At 44.9% G+C, this 16,480-nt stretch overlaps 1 protein-coding gene across 1 annotated transcript in view; it reads left to right on the forward strand.

The window, feature by feature from the left end:
- F8 (coagulation factor VIII) overlaps positions 1-16,480 on the forward strand; it is a 203,430-nt gene that overhangs the window by 112,736 nt on the left and 74,214 nt on the right. The window contains exons 11-14 of the mRNA XM_069748570.1: positions 4,641-4,852; positions 6,790-6,925; positions 13,096-13,302; positions 14,005-14,650. Of these exons, the coding sequence (XP_069604671.1) occupies positions 4,641-4,852; positions 6,790-6,925; positions 13,096-13,302; positions 14,005-14,650 (1,201 nt within the window). The remainder of the gene's footprint in view (positions 1-4,640; positions 4,853-6,789; positions 6,926-13,095; positions 13,303-14,004; positions 14,651-16,480) is intronic.

Raw genomic sequence — 16,480 nt, forward strand, 5'->3', positions numbered from 1 at the left:
TGATGGACTTGGATTATGCTAAGCGTTGTGGGTTTTTCTTGGAGCCCTTGCAGTGTGCTATTCCATTGAGAGGAATTGATGCTACGCCTTTGGCCAAGAATAAGCCTCAATACTGGACCCAGCTGACCATGTGCATGGCTCCTGCACATCAGGAGGTTATTCGCTTTCTGGTGTTGCATAATCTGCATGATGTGGTCGTGTTGGGGTTGCCATGGCTACAAGCCCATAATCCAGTATTGGATTGGAATTCCATGTTGGTGTCCAGCTGGGGTTGTCAGGGGGTACATGGTGATGTTCCATTTCTGTCAATTTCGTCATCCACCCCTTCTGAGGTTCCAGAGTTCTTGTCTGATTACCGGGATGTATTTGATGAGCCCAAGTCCGATGCCCTACCTACGCATAGGGATTGTGATTGTGCTATCAATTTGATTCCTGGTAGTAAATTCCCAAAAGGTCGACTGTTTAATTTATCCGTGCCTGAGCACACCGCTATGCGCAGTTATGTGAGGGAATCTCTGGAGAAGGGGCATATTCGCCCGTCATCATCGCCATTAGGAGCAGGGTTCTTTTTGTAGCCAAGAAGGATGGTTCGCTGAGACCGTGTATAGATTACCGCCTTCTTAATAAGATCACTGTTAAATTTCAGTACCCCTTGCCATTGTTATCTGATTTGTTTGCTCGGATTAAGGGGGCTAGTTGGTTAACTAAGATAGATCTTCGTAGTGCGTATAATCTGGTGAGAATCAGGCAATGCGATGAATGGAAAACTGCATTTAATACGCCCGAGGGTCATTTTGAGTATCTAGTGATGCCGTTTGGACTTGCCAACGCTTCATCAGTGTTTCAGTCCTTTATGCATGACATCTTCCGTGAGTACCTGGATAAATTCCTGAATGTGTACTTGGATGACATTTCGATCTTCTCGGATGATTGGGAGTCTCATGTTAAGCAGGTCAGAACGGTTTTTCAGGTCCTGCGTGCTAATTCTTTGTTTGTGAAGGGATCAAAGTGTCTCTTTGGTGTGCAGAAGGTTTCATTTTGGGGGTTCATCTTTTCCCCTTCTACTATCGAGATGGATCCGGTTAAGGTCCAAGCCATCCATGATTGGACTCAGCCGACATCTCTGAAAAGTCTGCAAAAGTTCCTGGGCTTTGCTAATTTTTATCGTCGCTTCATCTGCAATTTTTCTAGTGTTGCCAAACCATTGACCAATTTGACCAAGAAGGGTGCTGATTTGGTCAATTGGTCTTCTGCTGCTGTGGAAGCTTTTCAAGAGTTGAAGCGTCGTTTTTCTTCTGCCCCTGTGTTGTGTCAACCAGATGTTTCTCTTCCGTTCCAGGTCGAGGTTGATGCTTCTGAGATTGGAGCAGGGGCTGTTTTGTCACAGAGAGGTTCTGGTTGCTCAGTGATGAAACCATGCGCTTTCTTTTCCAGGAAGTTTTCGCCTGCTGAGCGAAATTATGATGTGGGCAACCGAGAGTTGCTGGCCATGAAGTGGGCATTCGAGGAGTGGCGTCATTGGCTTGAAGGAGCTAAGCATCGCGTGGTGGTATTGACTGATCATAAGAACTTGACTTATCTCGAGTCTGCCAAGCGCTTGAATCCTAGACAGGCTCGTTGGTCGCTGTTTTTTGCCCGTTTTGACTTTGTGATTTCGTACCTTCCGGGCTCTAAAAATGTGAAGGCGGATGCTCTGTCTAGGAGTTTTGTGCCCAACTCTCCGGGTTTATCTGAGCCGGCGGGTATCCTCAAGGAAGGAGTAATTGTGTCTGCCATCTCCCATGATTTGCGGCGGGTGCTGCAAAAATTTCAGGCTAATAAACCTGATCGTTGCCCAGCGGAGAAACTGTTTGTCCCTGATAGGTGGACGAATAGAGTTATCTCTGAACTTCATTGTTCGGTGTTGGCTGGTCATCCTGGAATCTTTGGTACCAGAGAGTTAGTGGCTAGATCCTTTTGGTGGCCGTCTCTGTCGCGGGATGTGCGTTCGTTTGTGCAGTCCTGTGGGACTTGTGCTCGAGCTAAGCCCTGCTGTTCTCATGCCAGTGGGTTGCTTTTGCCCTTGCCAGTCCCGAAGAGGCCCTGGACACATATCTCTATGGATTTTATTTCGGATCTCCCTGTCTCTCAAAAGATGTCGGTCATTTGGGTGGTTTGTGATCGCTTCTCTAAGATGGTCCATCTGGTACCCTTGTCTAAATTGCCTTCCTCCTCTGATTTGGTGCCTTTGTTCTTCCAGCATGTGGTTCGTTTGCATGGCATTCCAGAGAATATTGTTTCTGACAGAGGTTCCCAGTTTGTTTCAAGGTTTTGGCGAGCCTTTTGTGGTAGGATGGGCATTGACTTGTCTTTTTCCTCAGCTTTCCATCCTCAGACTAATGGCCAGACCGAACGAACCAATCAGACCTTGGAAACATATCTGAGATGCTTTGTTTCTGCTGATCAGGATGACTGGGTGTCCTTTTTGCCTTTGGCTGAGTTCGCCCTTAATAATCGGGCCAGCTCGGCTACCTTGGTTTCGCCGTTTTTCTGCAATTCTGGATTCCATCCTCGTTTCTCTTCAGGACAGGTTGAGTCTTCGGACTGTCCTGGTGTGGATACTGTGGTGGACAGGTTGCAGCAGATTTGGACTCAGGTAGTGGACAATTTGACCTTGTCCCAGGAGAAGGCTCAACGTTTCGCTAATCGCAGACGCCATGTGGGTCCCCGACTTCGTGTTGGGGATCTGGTTTGGTTATCTTCTCGTCATATTCCTATGAAGGTTTCCTCTCCTAAGTTTAAACCTCGTTTTATTGGTCCGTATAGGATTTCTGAGGTTCTTAATCCTGTGTCTTTTCGTCTGACCCTCCCAGATTCTTTTTCCATACATAACGTATTCCATAGGTCATTGTTGCGGAGATACGTGGCACCTATGGTTCCATCTGTTGAACCTCCTGCCCCGGTTTTGGTGGAGGGGGAATTGGAGTATATTGTGGAGAAGATTTTGGATTCTCGTGTTTCAAGACGGAAACTCCAGTATCTGGTTAAATGGAAGGGTTATGCTCAGGAAGATAATTCCTGGGTTTTTGCCTCTGATGTCCATGCTCCCGATCTTGTTCGTGCCTTTCATGTGGCTCATCCTGGTCAGCCTGGGGGCTCTGGTGAGGGTTCGGTGACCCCTCCTCAAGGGGGGGGTACTGTTGTGAATTCTGTGGCAGAGTTCACTCCTGTGGTCACAAGTGGTACTTCGGCTGATTCTCTCTGGGAGCTTCCGTTTGTGGAGGAAAGTGGTACTGCAGTTTCTGAGTTTCCTCCCTCAGGTGATCTGGTGAGGTCGTTAGGTGCTTCTCTACTTAACTCCACCTAATGCTTTGATCCATGCTTCCTGTCAATGTTCCAGTGTTGGACTTGTTTTTCCCTGGATCATTCCTGTGGCCTGCTGCTCTGCATAGCTAAGTTCTCCTTTGCTATTTGTTTGCTATTTTTTCTGTCCAGCTTGTCTATTTGTTTTGCTGGAAGTTCTGGGACGCAAAGGGTGTACCTCCGTGCCGTTAGTTTGGTACGGAGGGTCTTTTTGCCCCCTTTGCGTGGTTTTCTTTAGGGTTTTGTGTGGACCGCAAAGTTATCTTTCCTATCTTCGCTCTGTTAAGAAAGTCGGGCCTCACTTTGCTGAATCTATTTCATCTCTACGTTTGTCTTTTCATCTTAACTCACAGTCATTATATGTGGGGGGCTGCCTTTTCCTTTGGGGGTATTTCTCTGAGGCAAGGTAGGCTTATTTTTCTATCTTCAGGCTAGTTAGTTTCTCAGGCTGTGTCGAGTTGCATAGGCAGAGTTAGGCGCAATCCACGGCTGCCTCTAGTGTTGTTTGGAGAGGATTAGGGATTGCGGTCTACAGAGTTCCCACGTCTCAGAGCTCGTTCTATTATTTTGGGTTATTGTCAGATCACTGTATGTGCTCTGATCGCTATGTCCATTGTGATACTGAATTGCCTTTCATAACACATGACACCAGCAGAAATCTAATAGTAATTAGAAAGCAATCCTGCTACTTTGTCAAAAAAATCAGCTGGTTCAACTGATGGCCTACAGAAAGGTTACCAAAGTGCCACACAAGAAAAATCTCACAATGGGTAAAACCAGTGAACTGTCTCAAGACCTTTGCAACCTTATTGCTGCAAAACATACTAATGCCATTACAGAAGAATTTCTAAACTACTGAATGTTGCAGAATTCATAGAAGGAGCCCACAGAAGCTTGAGGATTTGAAGAGTATTTCTGTGGAAGAAAGGGTCAACATCACACCTGAGTAACGCCTGTGACTAGTTTCTCCACACAGGACACATCTTGCAGCTTTATCACCTACAAAGGCTTTTGTATGACGTATTTTATTTCAGTAAGCATGTTCAATACGCTTTCCTAATATCATTTCTCATTATTTCACATCTCTTAATTTATGGACAGTTATGGGGATTTCTTTGCCTGTGTGGATTGGATGGGTTGTTACCGACATCTGGTGAGAATTTCATGTTAATAGCAGTTTTATAAATATATTGGTGACGTATTCAATACTTATTGCACCTGTTGTAGATGCTTTGCTTGTGTTATCACAATATCACCTTTAATAGTTGGGATATACAGTACATTTTCTATTTATTTAGGAGAACAACTGAAGGATTATCCTATCCAGCCAAATGAGTCCATCACATATATATGGCCCGTGACAAAATATGACAGCCCTGCGTCTTCTGATCCACGGTGTCTTACAAGATACTATGGCAGTTTCCACAATCCACAGAGAGACTTGGCATCAGGCCTTATTGGACCACTTCTAATCTGTTCAACACAAACATTGGATCAAGGTGGAAATCAGGTACTTGTGAGATCCTCCATCTGCTCTGCAGATTTTTCACTAAGTATGGCAGAAAATTACCTGGACTCAGTCAAATATTGTTAGTCTCTTTAATAGGAGATATTTTATTGCCGAGGTTATTCCCAACATTTTCTGAAGTATATGGGGTGGGATATACTTACACTTATCATCAGGTTTGCTTCCAACTTACTGTATAAAATATATATTGCTCTTCTTTATCTACATTTCATTGCTTTATTTATTCTGCCATGCCGTGGCTTAGCTAACACGTTATTTATTTTTAACTAGATGTTTTTTAGCAAGACCTATACTTAGAATGATTAGGAAGATAGGTCTGCACTCCACGTAGCAAGTAGTGGTCCTCGTGGAAAGTCAATGGGGGGTAAAGGAAGCCAAGTCCCGGCAGTCACGTGTTGGAAAATTGCTTTTTTTATTTCAATGCACAAATCCGATTAGACGTTTCAGCCCATCCCAAGCTTTTTTTTTTTTAAATATTGAATAAAGTTTGAGATGTGCTAAAACCTATAATTGGATTTGTACATTGAAGTAAAAAAGCAATTATCCAACACGTGAGTGCCGTGACCTGGCTTCCTTTACTCTTTAAATTTACTTTGCCAGCTCCTTATATTACAATACAACATCATAATAAAGTATCAATAATGAATGCAATAGAAAAAGAAGTGACACTCGCTCGCTTCGAACCACACTCTTCTACCACCCCACACCCTCAGACACTGCTCGCTTCGACCCACACCTTTCTACCACCCCCACACCCAGACACTGCTCGCTTCAACCCACACCTTTCTACCACCCCCACCCTCAGACACTGCTCGCTTCGACCCACACCCTTCTACCACCCCACACCCTAAGACACTGCTCGCTTCAACCCACACCCTTCTACCACCCCACACCCTCAGACACTGCTCGCTTCAACCCACACCCTTCTACAACCCCACACCCTCAGACAATGCTCGCTTCAACCTACACCCTTCTACCACCCCACACCCTCAGACACTGCTCGCTTCGACCCACACCCTTCTACCACCCCACCCTCAGACACTTCTTCTACAAATGCTGTTTTCCCTGTCATCCCTCTGATTACTCTGTGGTTTTTTGGCTAACACTGAACAGTCTAAGATAGCCATTAATGTGTTGGACCCCTGCAGCTTCTCTTAATTTTTGAATAATGGTCTCAGTGTTCTGAGAATGCCATTTGCCAAATAACTGGATGGTGATATCGTCCTGGATCCAATTTTTCTGTTTATTGCAATTTCATGGGATATTTCCACAATACACAATTTGGTAAAGTCCCCATGGCTAAAAGTGGCCATTCCCGTGTTAGTACTGCAGTTCTACTTCACTGTCTGAGAAGCTGGTAAATCTAGGCCTGATGAGCATCAGTAATCGATATCCGCAATCTATGGGTTACTGATTAAAATATATATTTGTGTCATCAGTTTATCAGTTTATCATCAGTATTGCATCAGATGTAGACGGAGCCTCACCGTCAGGAAAAAATGATAAAATCCTGGTGAAAAACACGCTGATGGGAAAGCAGCATTTGGATTTTTCTGGATTTTAATATAACCAGTAGAATTTAAACCCAGGGCCCCAACACTGCTGCAAGATAATGATTCTTACCACTGAGCCACCCTTCATTTACATGTATTGCATCCGATGAAGACAGAGGCATAGTGAAAGAAAAAAAAATCTATAAAATACTAATTCAAAATAGGGAAGCCTAGCGTGGTTAAAGGGCGATCCAACTTCAGTCACTGGTGGCATATTACTAGATGTCTATCTGGTGGGGAGGTCCAAGCAGGTCCAACCAGCTACACCTACTCCACAGGTAAGGTGAATAGATCAGTAAGACAGCGTAACAGCATGTGTAGAGCATACAGCCTGTCAGTAACGGCACCTCACATGTGTCATTTTAGATTGTCACCGATAAGGAACATATTCTTTTCTTCACGGTATTTGATGAAATGCTTAGCTGGTACCGCGAGCAAAACATCCACAGCTCGGAAAACACAACCACTAGTGAAATGTCACCAAGAGAAAGTTTACAATATAGTAAGTATACCGCAATGTTATGTTTACAAAAATGGCGCCAATCTTTCTATTAGGGTTATTAGGGTATTAGGTCTGGATTTTACATCAGTATTTGTAGCCAAAACCAGGAGTGGGTGATAAATACAGAAGTGGTGAAGTACTCAAAGAAGGTCTATATTATTATCAAAATTAAGGTAAAGGGGTTGTCTGTTGTGGATTCTGTTTTTGGGCTCCCTCTGGTGGTTACAGATGGTACTGGGTGACTTGTGTTCTCTGCGGTCTCTGGTGTCCACCTGTTCTATCAGGATATGGGAGTTTCCTATTTAACCTGGCCTTCTTGTCATTTCCTGGCCGGCTATCAATGTAATCAGTGTGTCTTGTTACCTCTGCTTCCCGCTTCTGTTATCTTCAGGACAAGGTAAGTTTTGATTTTCCTGTTCCACGTTTTGCTTAATTTTAGTCTTAGTCCAGCTTGCAGATATGTGATTCCTTTTTGCTGGTTGCTCTAGTGGGCTGATATTACTCCTCATGCTCCATGAGTTGGCACATGAGTTCAAGTAATTTCAGGATGGTTTTTTGTAGGGTTTTTCGCTGACCGCGCAGTTCACTTTTGTATCCTCTGCTATCTAGCTTTAGCGGGCCTCATTTTGCTGAATCTGTTTTCATAACTACGTATGTGCTTTCCTCTCATTTCACCGTCATTACATGTGGGGGGCTGCTATTTCTGTGGGGTGTTTCTCTGGAGGCAAGAGAGGTCTGTGTTTCTTCTAATAGGGGAAGTTAATCCTTTGGCTGGCGCGAGACGTCTAGGAATCATCGTAGGCACGTTCCCCGGCTACTGCTAGTTGTGTGTTTAGGTTCAGGATCGCGGTCAGCTCAGTTTCCATCACCCTAGAGCTCGTTTTGTTTTTTTGCGCTTGTTCTTTTGTGGTCCCCTGCCATTGGGATCATGACAGTATAGCCGGCCCAAATGTGGTAATCGTATTGGCTGAAGTAGGAGGAAAAGTAGTCTGAGGAAGTTTTTTTTTTTTTGTCTTGTTTTTTTGTTTTTTTACCTCAGTGTTTGCTGCCTAGCCTTAATTGCAGCCTGGCTGCTTCTTACCTCCTCTTAATCCTTGAATGGCTCTGACCTCAGCTGTTTATCATGGACGTCCAGAGTTTGGCTTCCAGCCTGAATAATCTTGCTGCTAAGGTTCAAAATATACAAGATTTTGTTGTACATGCTCCTATGTCTGAACCTAGAATTCCTATCCCAGAGTTTTTTTCTGGAGATAGATCTAGTTTTCTGAATTTTAGGAACAATTGCAAGTTGTTTCTTTCTTTGAAATCTCGCTCCTCTGGAGACCCTGCTCAGCAGGTCAAGATCGTTATATCTTTCCTGTGGGGTGACCCTCAGAATTGGGCATTTGCATTGGCACCAGGGGATCCTGCGTTGCTCAATGTGGATGCGTTTTTTCTGGCATTGGGTTTGCTCTATGATGAACCTAACCTAGAGATTCAGGCTGAAAAAGCTTTATTGGCTCTCTCTCAGGGGCAAGATGAAGCAGAAATATATTGTCAGAAATTTCGGAAATGGTCGGTGCTTACTCAGTGGAATGAGTGCGCCCTGGCTGCAAAATTCAGAGATGGCCTTTCTGAGGCCATTAAAGATGTTATGGTGGGGTTCCCTGCACCTACAGGTCTGAATGAGTCTATGACTATGGCTATTCAGATTGATCGGCGTTTACGGGAGCGCAAACCTGTGCACCATTTGGCGGTGTCTTCTGAACAGGCACCTGAGACAATGCAATGTGATAGAATTCAGTCCAGAAGTGAACGGCAAAACTATAGGCGGAAAAATGGGTTGTGTTTTTATTGTGGTGATTCAGCTCATGTTATATCAGCATGCTCTAAACGCACAAAAAAGGTTGATAAGTCTGTAGCCATTAGTACTTTACAGTCTAAGTTCATTCTGTCTGTGACTCTGATTTGTTCATTATCAGCCATTTCCGTCGATGCCTATGTGGATTCAGGCGCTGCACTGAGTCTTATGGATTGGTCATTTGCCAACCGCTGTGGGTTTAGTCTGGAACCTCTGAAAGTCCCATTTCCTTTGAAAGGAATTGACTCTACACCTTTGGCTATGAATAAACCTCAGTACTGGACACAAGTGACCATGCGTATGACTCCCGTTCATCAGGAGGTGATTCGCTTCCTGGTACTGTATAATTTACATGATGTCTTAGTGCTTGGTCTGCCATGGTTACAAACTCATAACCCAGTCTTGGACTGGAAAACGATGTCTGTGTTAAGCTGGGGATGTCAGGAGGTTCATGATGATGCACCTCCGATTTCTATCGCTTCATCTACTCCTTCTGAGGTTCCTGTATTTTTGTCTGATTATCGGGATGTTTTTGAGGAGCCTAAGCTCAATTCGCTTCCTCCTCACAGGGATTGCGATTGTGCTATAGATTTGATTCCTGGCAGTAAATTTCCTAAAGGTCGTTTGTTCAATCTGTCAGTGCCAGAGCATACTGCTATGCGGGATTATGTTAAGGAGTCCTTGGAAAAGGGACATATCCGTCCATCTTCGTCCCCTTTGGGAGCAGGTTTTTTTTTTCGTGGCCAAAAAAGATGGTTCCTTGAGGCCTTGTATAGATTACCGTCTTTTGAATAAGATTACAGTCAAATATCAGTGTCCTTTGCCATTGTTGACTGATTTGTTCGCTCGCATTAAGGGGGCTAAATGGTTCACTAAGATTGATCTTCGGGGTGCGTATAATCTTGTGCGGATAAAGCAGGGTGATGAGTGGAAAACCGCATTTAATACGCCTGAGGGCCATTTTGAGTATTTGGTGATGCCTTTTGGACTTTCTAATGCTCCTTCTGTCTTCCAGTCCTTTATGCACGATATTTTCCGTGAATATCTGGATAAATTTATGATTGTGTATTTGGATGATGTTTTGGTTTTTTCTGATGACTGGGAGTCCCATGTTCAGCAGGTCAGGAAGGTGTTTCAGGTCCTGCGGGCCAATTCTTTGTTTGTAAAAGGTTCAAAGTGTCTCTTTGGAGTCCAGAAGATTTCTTTTTTTGGGGTATATTTTTTCCCCTTCTACTATTGAGATGGATCCCGTCAAGGTTCAGGCTATTTGTGACTGGACGCAGCCTACATCTCTTAAGAGTCTACAGAAGTTCTTGGGCTTTGCTAATTTTTATCGTCGTTTCATAATTAATTTTTCTAGTGTTGTTAAGCCTTTGACGGATTTGACTAAGAAGGGTGCTGATGTTGCTGATTGGTCTCCTGCGGCTGTGGAGGCCTTTCAGGAACTTAAGCGCCGGTTTTCTTCTGCTCCTGTGTTGCGTCAGCCAGATGTTTCGCTTCCTTTTCAGGTTGAGGTTGATGCTTCCGAGATTGGAGCGGGGGCGGTTTTGTCACAGAGAAGCTTCGATGGCTCAGTGATGAAGCCATGTGCGTTCTTTTCTAGAAAGTTTTCGCCCACTGAGCGGAATTATGATGTTGGTAATCGGGAGCTTTTGGCCATGAAGTGGGCATTTGAGGAGTGGCGTCATTGGCTTGAGGGTGCTAGACATCGTGTGGTGGTCTTGACTGATCACAAAAATCTGATTTACCTTGAGTCTGCCAAGCGTCTGAATCCTAGACAGGCTCGTTGGTCACTGTTTTTCTCCCGTTTCGATTTTGTGGTTTCATACCTGCCAGGTTCAAAGAATGTGAAGGCGGATGCTCTTTCTAGGAGTTTTGTGCCTGACTCCCCTGGAAATTCTGAGCCCACTGGTATCCTTAGGGATGGGGTGATTTTGTCGGCTGTCTCCCCAGACTTGCGACGTGCTTTGCAGGAGTTTCAGGTGGATAAACCTGATCGTTGTCCGCCTGAAAGACTGTTTGTTCCGGATAATTGGACCAGTAGAGTCATCTCCGAGGTCCATTCTTCTGCGTTGGCAGGTCATCCTGGAATATTTGGTACTAGAGACTTGGTGGCCAGGTCTTTTTGGTGGCCTTCCTTGTCGAGGGATGTGCATTCTTTTGTGCAGTCTTGTGAAGTTTGCGCTCGGGCTAAGCCTTGCTGTTCTCGGGCCAGTGGATTGTTGTCACCTTTGCCTATCCCGAAGAGGCCTTGGACGCACATTTCCATGGACTTTATTTCGGATCTCCCTGTCTCTCAAAAAATGTCCGTCATCTGGGTTGTGTGTGACCGCTTTTCTAAGATGGTTCATCTGGTACCCTTGCCTAAGTTACCTTCCTCCTCTGAGTTGGTCCCTCTGTTTTTTCAGAACGTGGTTCGTTTGCATGGGATTCCGGAGAACATCGTTTCTGACAGGGGATCCCAGTATGTGTCTAGATTTTGGCGGACGTTCTGTGCTAAGATGGGCATTGATTTGTCCTTTTCGTCTGCATTCCATCCTCAGACGAATGGCCAGACGGAACGAACTAATCAGACCTTAGAAACTTATTTAAGGTGTTTTGTTTCTGCTGATCAAGATGACTGGGTTACCTTTTTGCCGCTTGCCGAGTTTGCCCTTAATAATCGGGCTAGTTCTGCTACCTTGGTTTCTCCTTTCTTTTGTAATTCGGGGTTTCATCCTCGTTTTTCCTCTGGTCAGGTGGAGCCTTCTGATTGCCCTGGAGTGGACATGGTGGTGGATAGGTTGCATCAGATTTGGAGTCATGTGGTGGACAATTTGAAGTTGTCCCAGGAGAGGGCTCAGCAGTTTGCTAATCGCCGTCGCCGCGTGGGTCCTCGACTTCGTGTTGGGGACTTGGTGTGGTTGTCTTCTCGTTTTGTTCCTATGAAGGTCTCTTCTCCTAAGTTCAAGCCTCGGTTCATCGGTCCCTATAGGATCTTGGAAATTCTTAACCCTGTGTCGTTTCGTTTGGATCTCCCGGCATCGTTTGCTATTCATAATGTGTTCCATCGGTCGTTGTTGCGGAAGTATGAGGTACCTGTTGTTCCTTCGCTTGAGCCTCCTGCTCCGGTGCTGGTGGAGGGAGAATTGGAGTATGTTGTGGAGAAGATCTTGGATTCTCGTGTTTCCAGACGGAAACTCCAATATTTGGTCAAGTGGTTATGGTCAGGAGGATAATTCTTGGGTGGTTGCCTCTGATGTTCATGCTGCTGATTTGGTCCGTGCATTTCATAGGGCTCATCCTGGTCGCCCTGGTGGTTCTCGTGAGGGTTCGGTGACCCCTCCTCAACGGGGGGGTACTGTTGTGGATTCTGTTTTTGGGCTCCCTCTGGTGGTTACAGATGGTACTGGGTGACTTGTGTTCTCTGCGGCCCTCTGGTGTCCACCTGTTCTATCAGGATATGGGAGTTTCCTATTTAACCTGGCCTTCTTGTCATTTCCTGGCCGGCTATCAATGTAATCAGTGTGTCTTGTTACCTCTGCTTCCCGCTTCTGTTATCTTCAGGACAAGCTAAGTTTTGATTTTCCTGTTCCACGTTTTGCTTAATTTTAGTCTTAGTCCAGCTTGCAGATATGTGATTCCTTTTTGCTGGTTGCTCTAGTGGGCTGATATTACTCCTCATGCTCCATGAGTTGGCACATGAGTTCAAGTAATTTCAGGATGGTTTTTTGTAGGGTTTTTCGCTGACCGCGCAGTTCACTTTTGTATCCTCTGCTATCTAGCTTTAGCGGGCCTCATTTTGCTGAATCTGTTTTCATAACTACGTATGTGCTTTCCTCTCATTTCACCGTCATTACATGTGGGGGGCTGCTATTTCTGTGGGGTGTTTCTCTGGAGGCAAGAGAGGTCTGTGTTTCTTCTAATAGGGGAAGTTAATCCTTTGGCTGGCGCGAGACGTCTAGGAATCATCGTAGGCACGTTCCCCGGCTACTGCTAGTTGTGTGTTTAGGTTCAGGATCGCGGTCAGCTCAGTTTCCATCACCCTAGAGCTCGTTTTGTTTTTTTGCGCTTGTTCTTTTGTGGTCCCCTGCCATTGGGATCATGACAGTTGTCCAGGCTTTTTACTAAAGCATGCTATGAGGATTCTCCGGTACTGGAAGGTTGAGATTGAGAGGTCATGTGATATGCTCATTTCCAGCCACATTCCAACTAGACGTGCACGGTGTCACATGTCTAGTTGGAATGTGGCTGGGATTATATCTAAAATCAGACATTGCCGTGTAGATATAATTCATCATGTTATTTCTTTGTCGTACATGATATAATAACCATTTTTTTGCTTCCCCAGCTATAAACGGTTTTGTGAGTTCTCTGCAGATCCCTCTTTGCCAGAATGAGGTCAGTGTGCTGCATGTATTGAATCTAGTCCACTACACAGAGCTGCTGTCAGTTTACTTTGGAGGCAATACATTTTTTGTAGACTCGAGCTATGAAGAAACCCTGACGTTATTTCCAATGAATGGAAAGACCCTTGTGATGGTCATGGAGAAAACAGGTTAGAACGGTGGTATAAACATGGTCATTGGAAATCAGTGGCTGCAGGGCCGGATTTACAGCTCCTTTGCCCCAGGGTTGTATGGAAACAGTCAGAACCCCGTCGTACCCAAAATTCAAATCACTAACTTTCAGAATTGGGTTTTCTAGATACATTTGAGTCACCACGTTTCTCCCTTAAAGGGAATCTGTCACCAGATTTTGCCACCTAATCTGTGAGCAACACAATGTAGAGACAGAGGCTCTGTTTCCAGCGATTTGTCACTTACTGGGCTGCTTGCTGTAGTTTTGATAAAATCACAGTTTTATCAGCAGGAGATTATCACTAGAGGACTAGCAAACCTGCTGCCATGTAGTCCAACCACACCCCCACCACTGATTGGTAGCTTTCTGCCTATGCACACTCTAAACAGAAAGCAACCAATCAGTGGTGTGGGCGGGGTTATGCTAAACTCAGTATTCAGAGAAACTGCTAGATCTGCAGCAGGAAAAACAGGGATTTTATCAAAACTGCAGCAAGCAGCCCAGTAAGTGACACATTGCTGAAATCAGAGTCTCTGCCCCTACATCATGCTGGTAATAAAAGCCTGGTGACAGATTCTCTTTAGGAGGTTAATACTGATAGTCAATAAATTCCAGCACAACCATTACGCATGCTTGTAGTTCTGTTTTATCACCGTGTTTCTTTTTTTCACCAATGCAGGGTATTGGCCGGTGACGTCTAAGTCATCACTGGCAGACCTAAGTATGCGAGCGACATTGAAGGTCTCCCACTGTGAAAACATCCAGGAGGAATACTACGATTACGATCACGACGATCATAAGGAATTTCAGGAAGATTCTCCGGTGTATGAATATCCTGCGGACGCCCATCACAGAATGTATCCCTTCGGACCACGGAGCCTGTCTGGTAAAAAGAAGCCTGCCGGACACTTACAGAATGTAGAAAGTGCTGATAATGAGGACGGCCATCTTGGGCTTCGTACTAACTCATCGGACCCAGTTATAGGGATTCCCGGCAAAACTGCCGAAAAGGGAAATGCAGGAAGAAGAGGACAAGACGAACTTCCCTCTATAAATAAGACACATCGGGGTGAAGAGGAAGAAAGCCATCCACCAGGCCAGCGACTACACAATGAGTCTGACCTTCCCAGGACAGCAGGCGTGCACGCTGACTTTTATGACGACGATTACACTAGCTCTGGTTTGGACGACATTGATATGTATGGAGAACTCCCGGAGAAAGACCCTCGGAGTTCTCAAGGACAGCTGCGGACATATTTCATTGCAGCTGTGGAAGTTATGTGGGACTATGGCGCCGGGAACTCGTCCTTCTTTACCAAAGAAAAGTCAGTACCTCAATGTATTTAGATACTTAGTAGTGATGAGCGAGTGTCCTCGGATGAGGTGCTGTCCATACCCGGGTGATAACCGAGTGTCTTCTGCCTGCTCGAAAAATATGTTCCAGTCCCCGCGGCTGCATGTCTCGGGGCTGATCGACAGCCGCAACACATCCAGGGACTGTCTGTTTGTTAGGTGGGCCTGCATGTGTTGTGGTGTGTAACGGCAGTGAGCCATGCAGCCGTGGGGACTAGAACATACTTTTCGAGCACGCCGAAGACACTCGGTTATCCCCTTATCTGAGCACGTTCGCTCATCACAAATACCGTACTTAGTGATCAGCATTTTTTTATTACCCCTAGTAGATACAAATGTGACAATGGCCAAGTTCCGATATACTGTACATTAATAGTTTCTTCATTGTCCTCATCTGAAATACCGCTGTGCATAAAGATCTGGAACCTTGAAGAACTGTAGCGACACCGGAAACTCGGTCATTTGTCTAGAAGTAGGTTATGTTAGATCATTGATTTGTCTATGTGGAACGATAAGTCCTTGCTCACATTACATTTCCATCTGAATCCCCTTAAAGTGAGATTTAAATGGACCCCCCAAAAAGCAAGAACTGCAGTGACATGAATGGAGATTTTTATGAGGATTCAGAGGAAACACCCACATGCACTGCAGAAAATGCAGCGTGAACAGAGACTTACAGTGCCTTGCGAAAGTAATCGGCCCCCTGGAACTTTTCCACCTTTTCCCACATATCATGCTTCAAACATAAAGATACCAAATGTAAATTTTTGGTGAAGAATCAGTAACAAGTGGAACACAATTGTGAAGTTGAACGAAATTTATTGGTAATTTAAATTTATGTGGAAATTCAAAAACTGAAAAGTGGGGCGTGCATATTATTATTCGGCCCCTTTAACTTAATACTTTGTTGCGCCACCTTCTGCTGCGATTACAAGTCGTTTGGGGTTTGTCTCTATCAGTTTTGTACATCCAGAGACAGAAATTCTTGCCCATTCTTCCTTGACAAACAGCTCGAGCTCAGTGAGGATTGATGGAGATCGTTTGTGAACAGCAGTTTTCAGCCCTTCCCACAGATTGTCGATTGGATTGAGGTCTGGACTTTGACTTGGCCATTCTAACACCTGGATACGTTTATTTGTGAACCATTCCATTGTAGATTTTGCTTTATGTTTGGGATCATTATCTTGTTGGAAGACAAATCTCCGTCCCAGTCTCATGTCTTTTGCAGACTCCAACAGGTTTTCTTCAAGAATGGTCCTGTATTTGGCTCCATCCATCTTCCCATCAATTTTAACCATCTTCCCTGTCCCTGCTGAAGAAAAGCAGGCCCAAACCATGATGCTGCCACCACCATGTTTGACAGTGGGGATGGTGTGTTCAGGGTGATGAGCTGTGTTGTCTTTACGACAAACATATCGTTTGGCATTGTTGACAAAAAGTTTGATTTAGGTTTCATCTGACCAGATCACCTTCTTCCACATGTTTGGTGTGTCTCCCAGGTGGCTTGTTGCTAACTTTAAACAACACTATTTATGGATATCTTTGAGAAATGGCTTTCTTCTTGCCACTCTTCCATAAAGGCCAGATTTGTGCAGTGTACGACTGATTGTTGTCCTATGGACAGACTGTTCCACCTCAGCTGTAGATCTCTGCAGTTCATCCAGAGTGATCATGGGCATCTTGGCTGCATCTCTGATCAGTCTTCTCCTTGTTTGAGATGAAAGTTTAGAGGGACGGCCAGGTCTTGGTAGATTTGCAGTGGTATTATACTCCTTCCATTTCAATATGATTGCTTGCATAGT

Source organism: Ranitomeya imitator, chromosome 2, assembly GCF_032444005.1.
Source record: "Ranitomeya imitator isolate aRanImi1 chromosome 2, aRanImi1.pri, whole genome shotgun sequence".
NCBI classification, from domain to species: domain Eukaryota; kingdom Metazoa; phylum Chordata; class Amphibia; order Anura; family Dendrobatidae; genus Ranitomeya; species Ranitomeya imitator.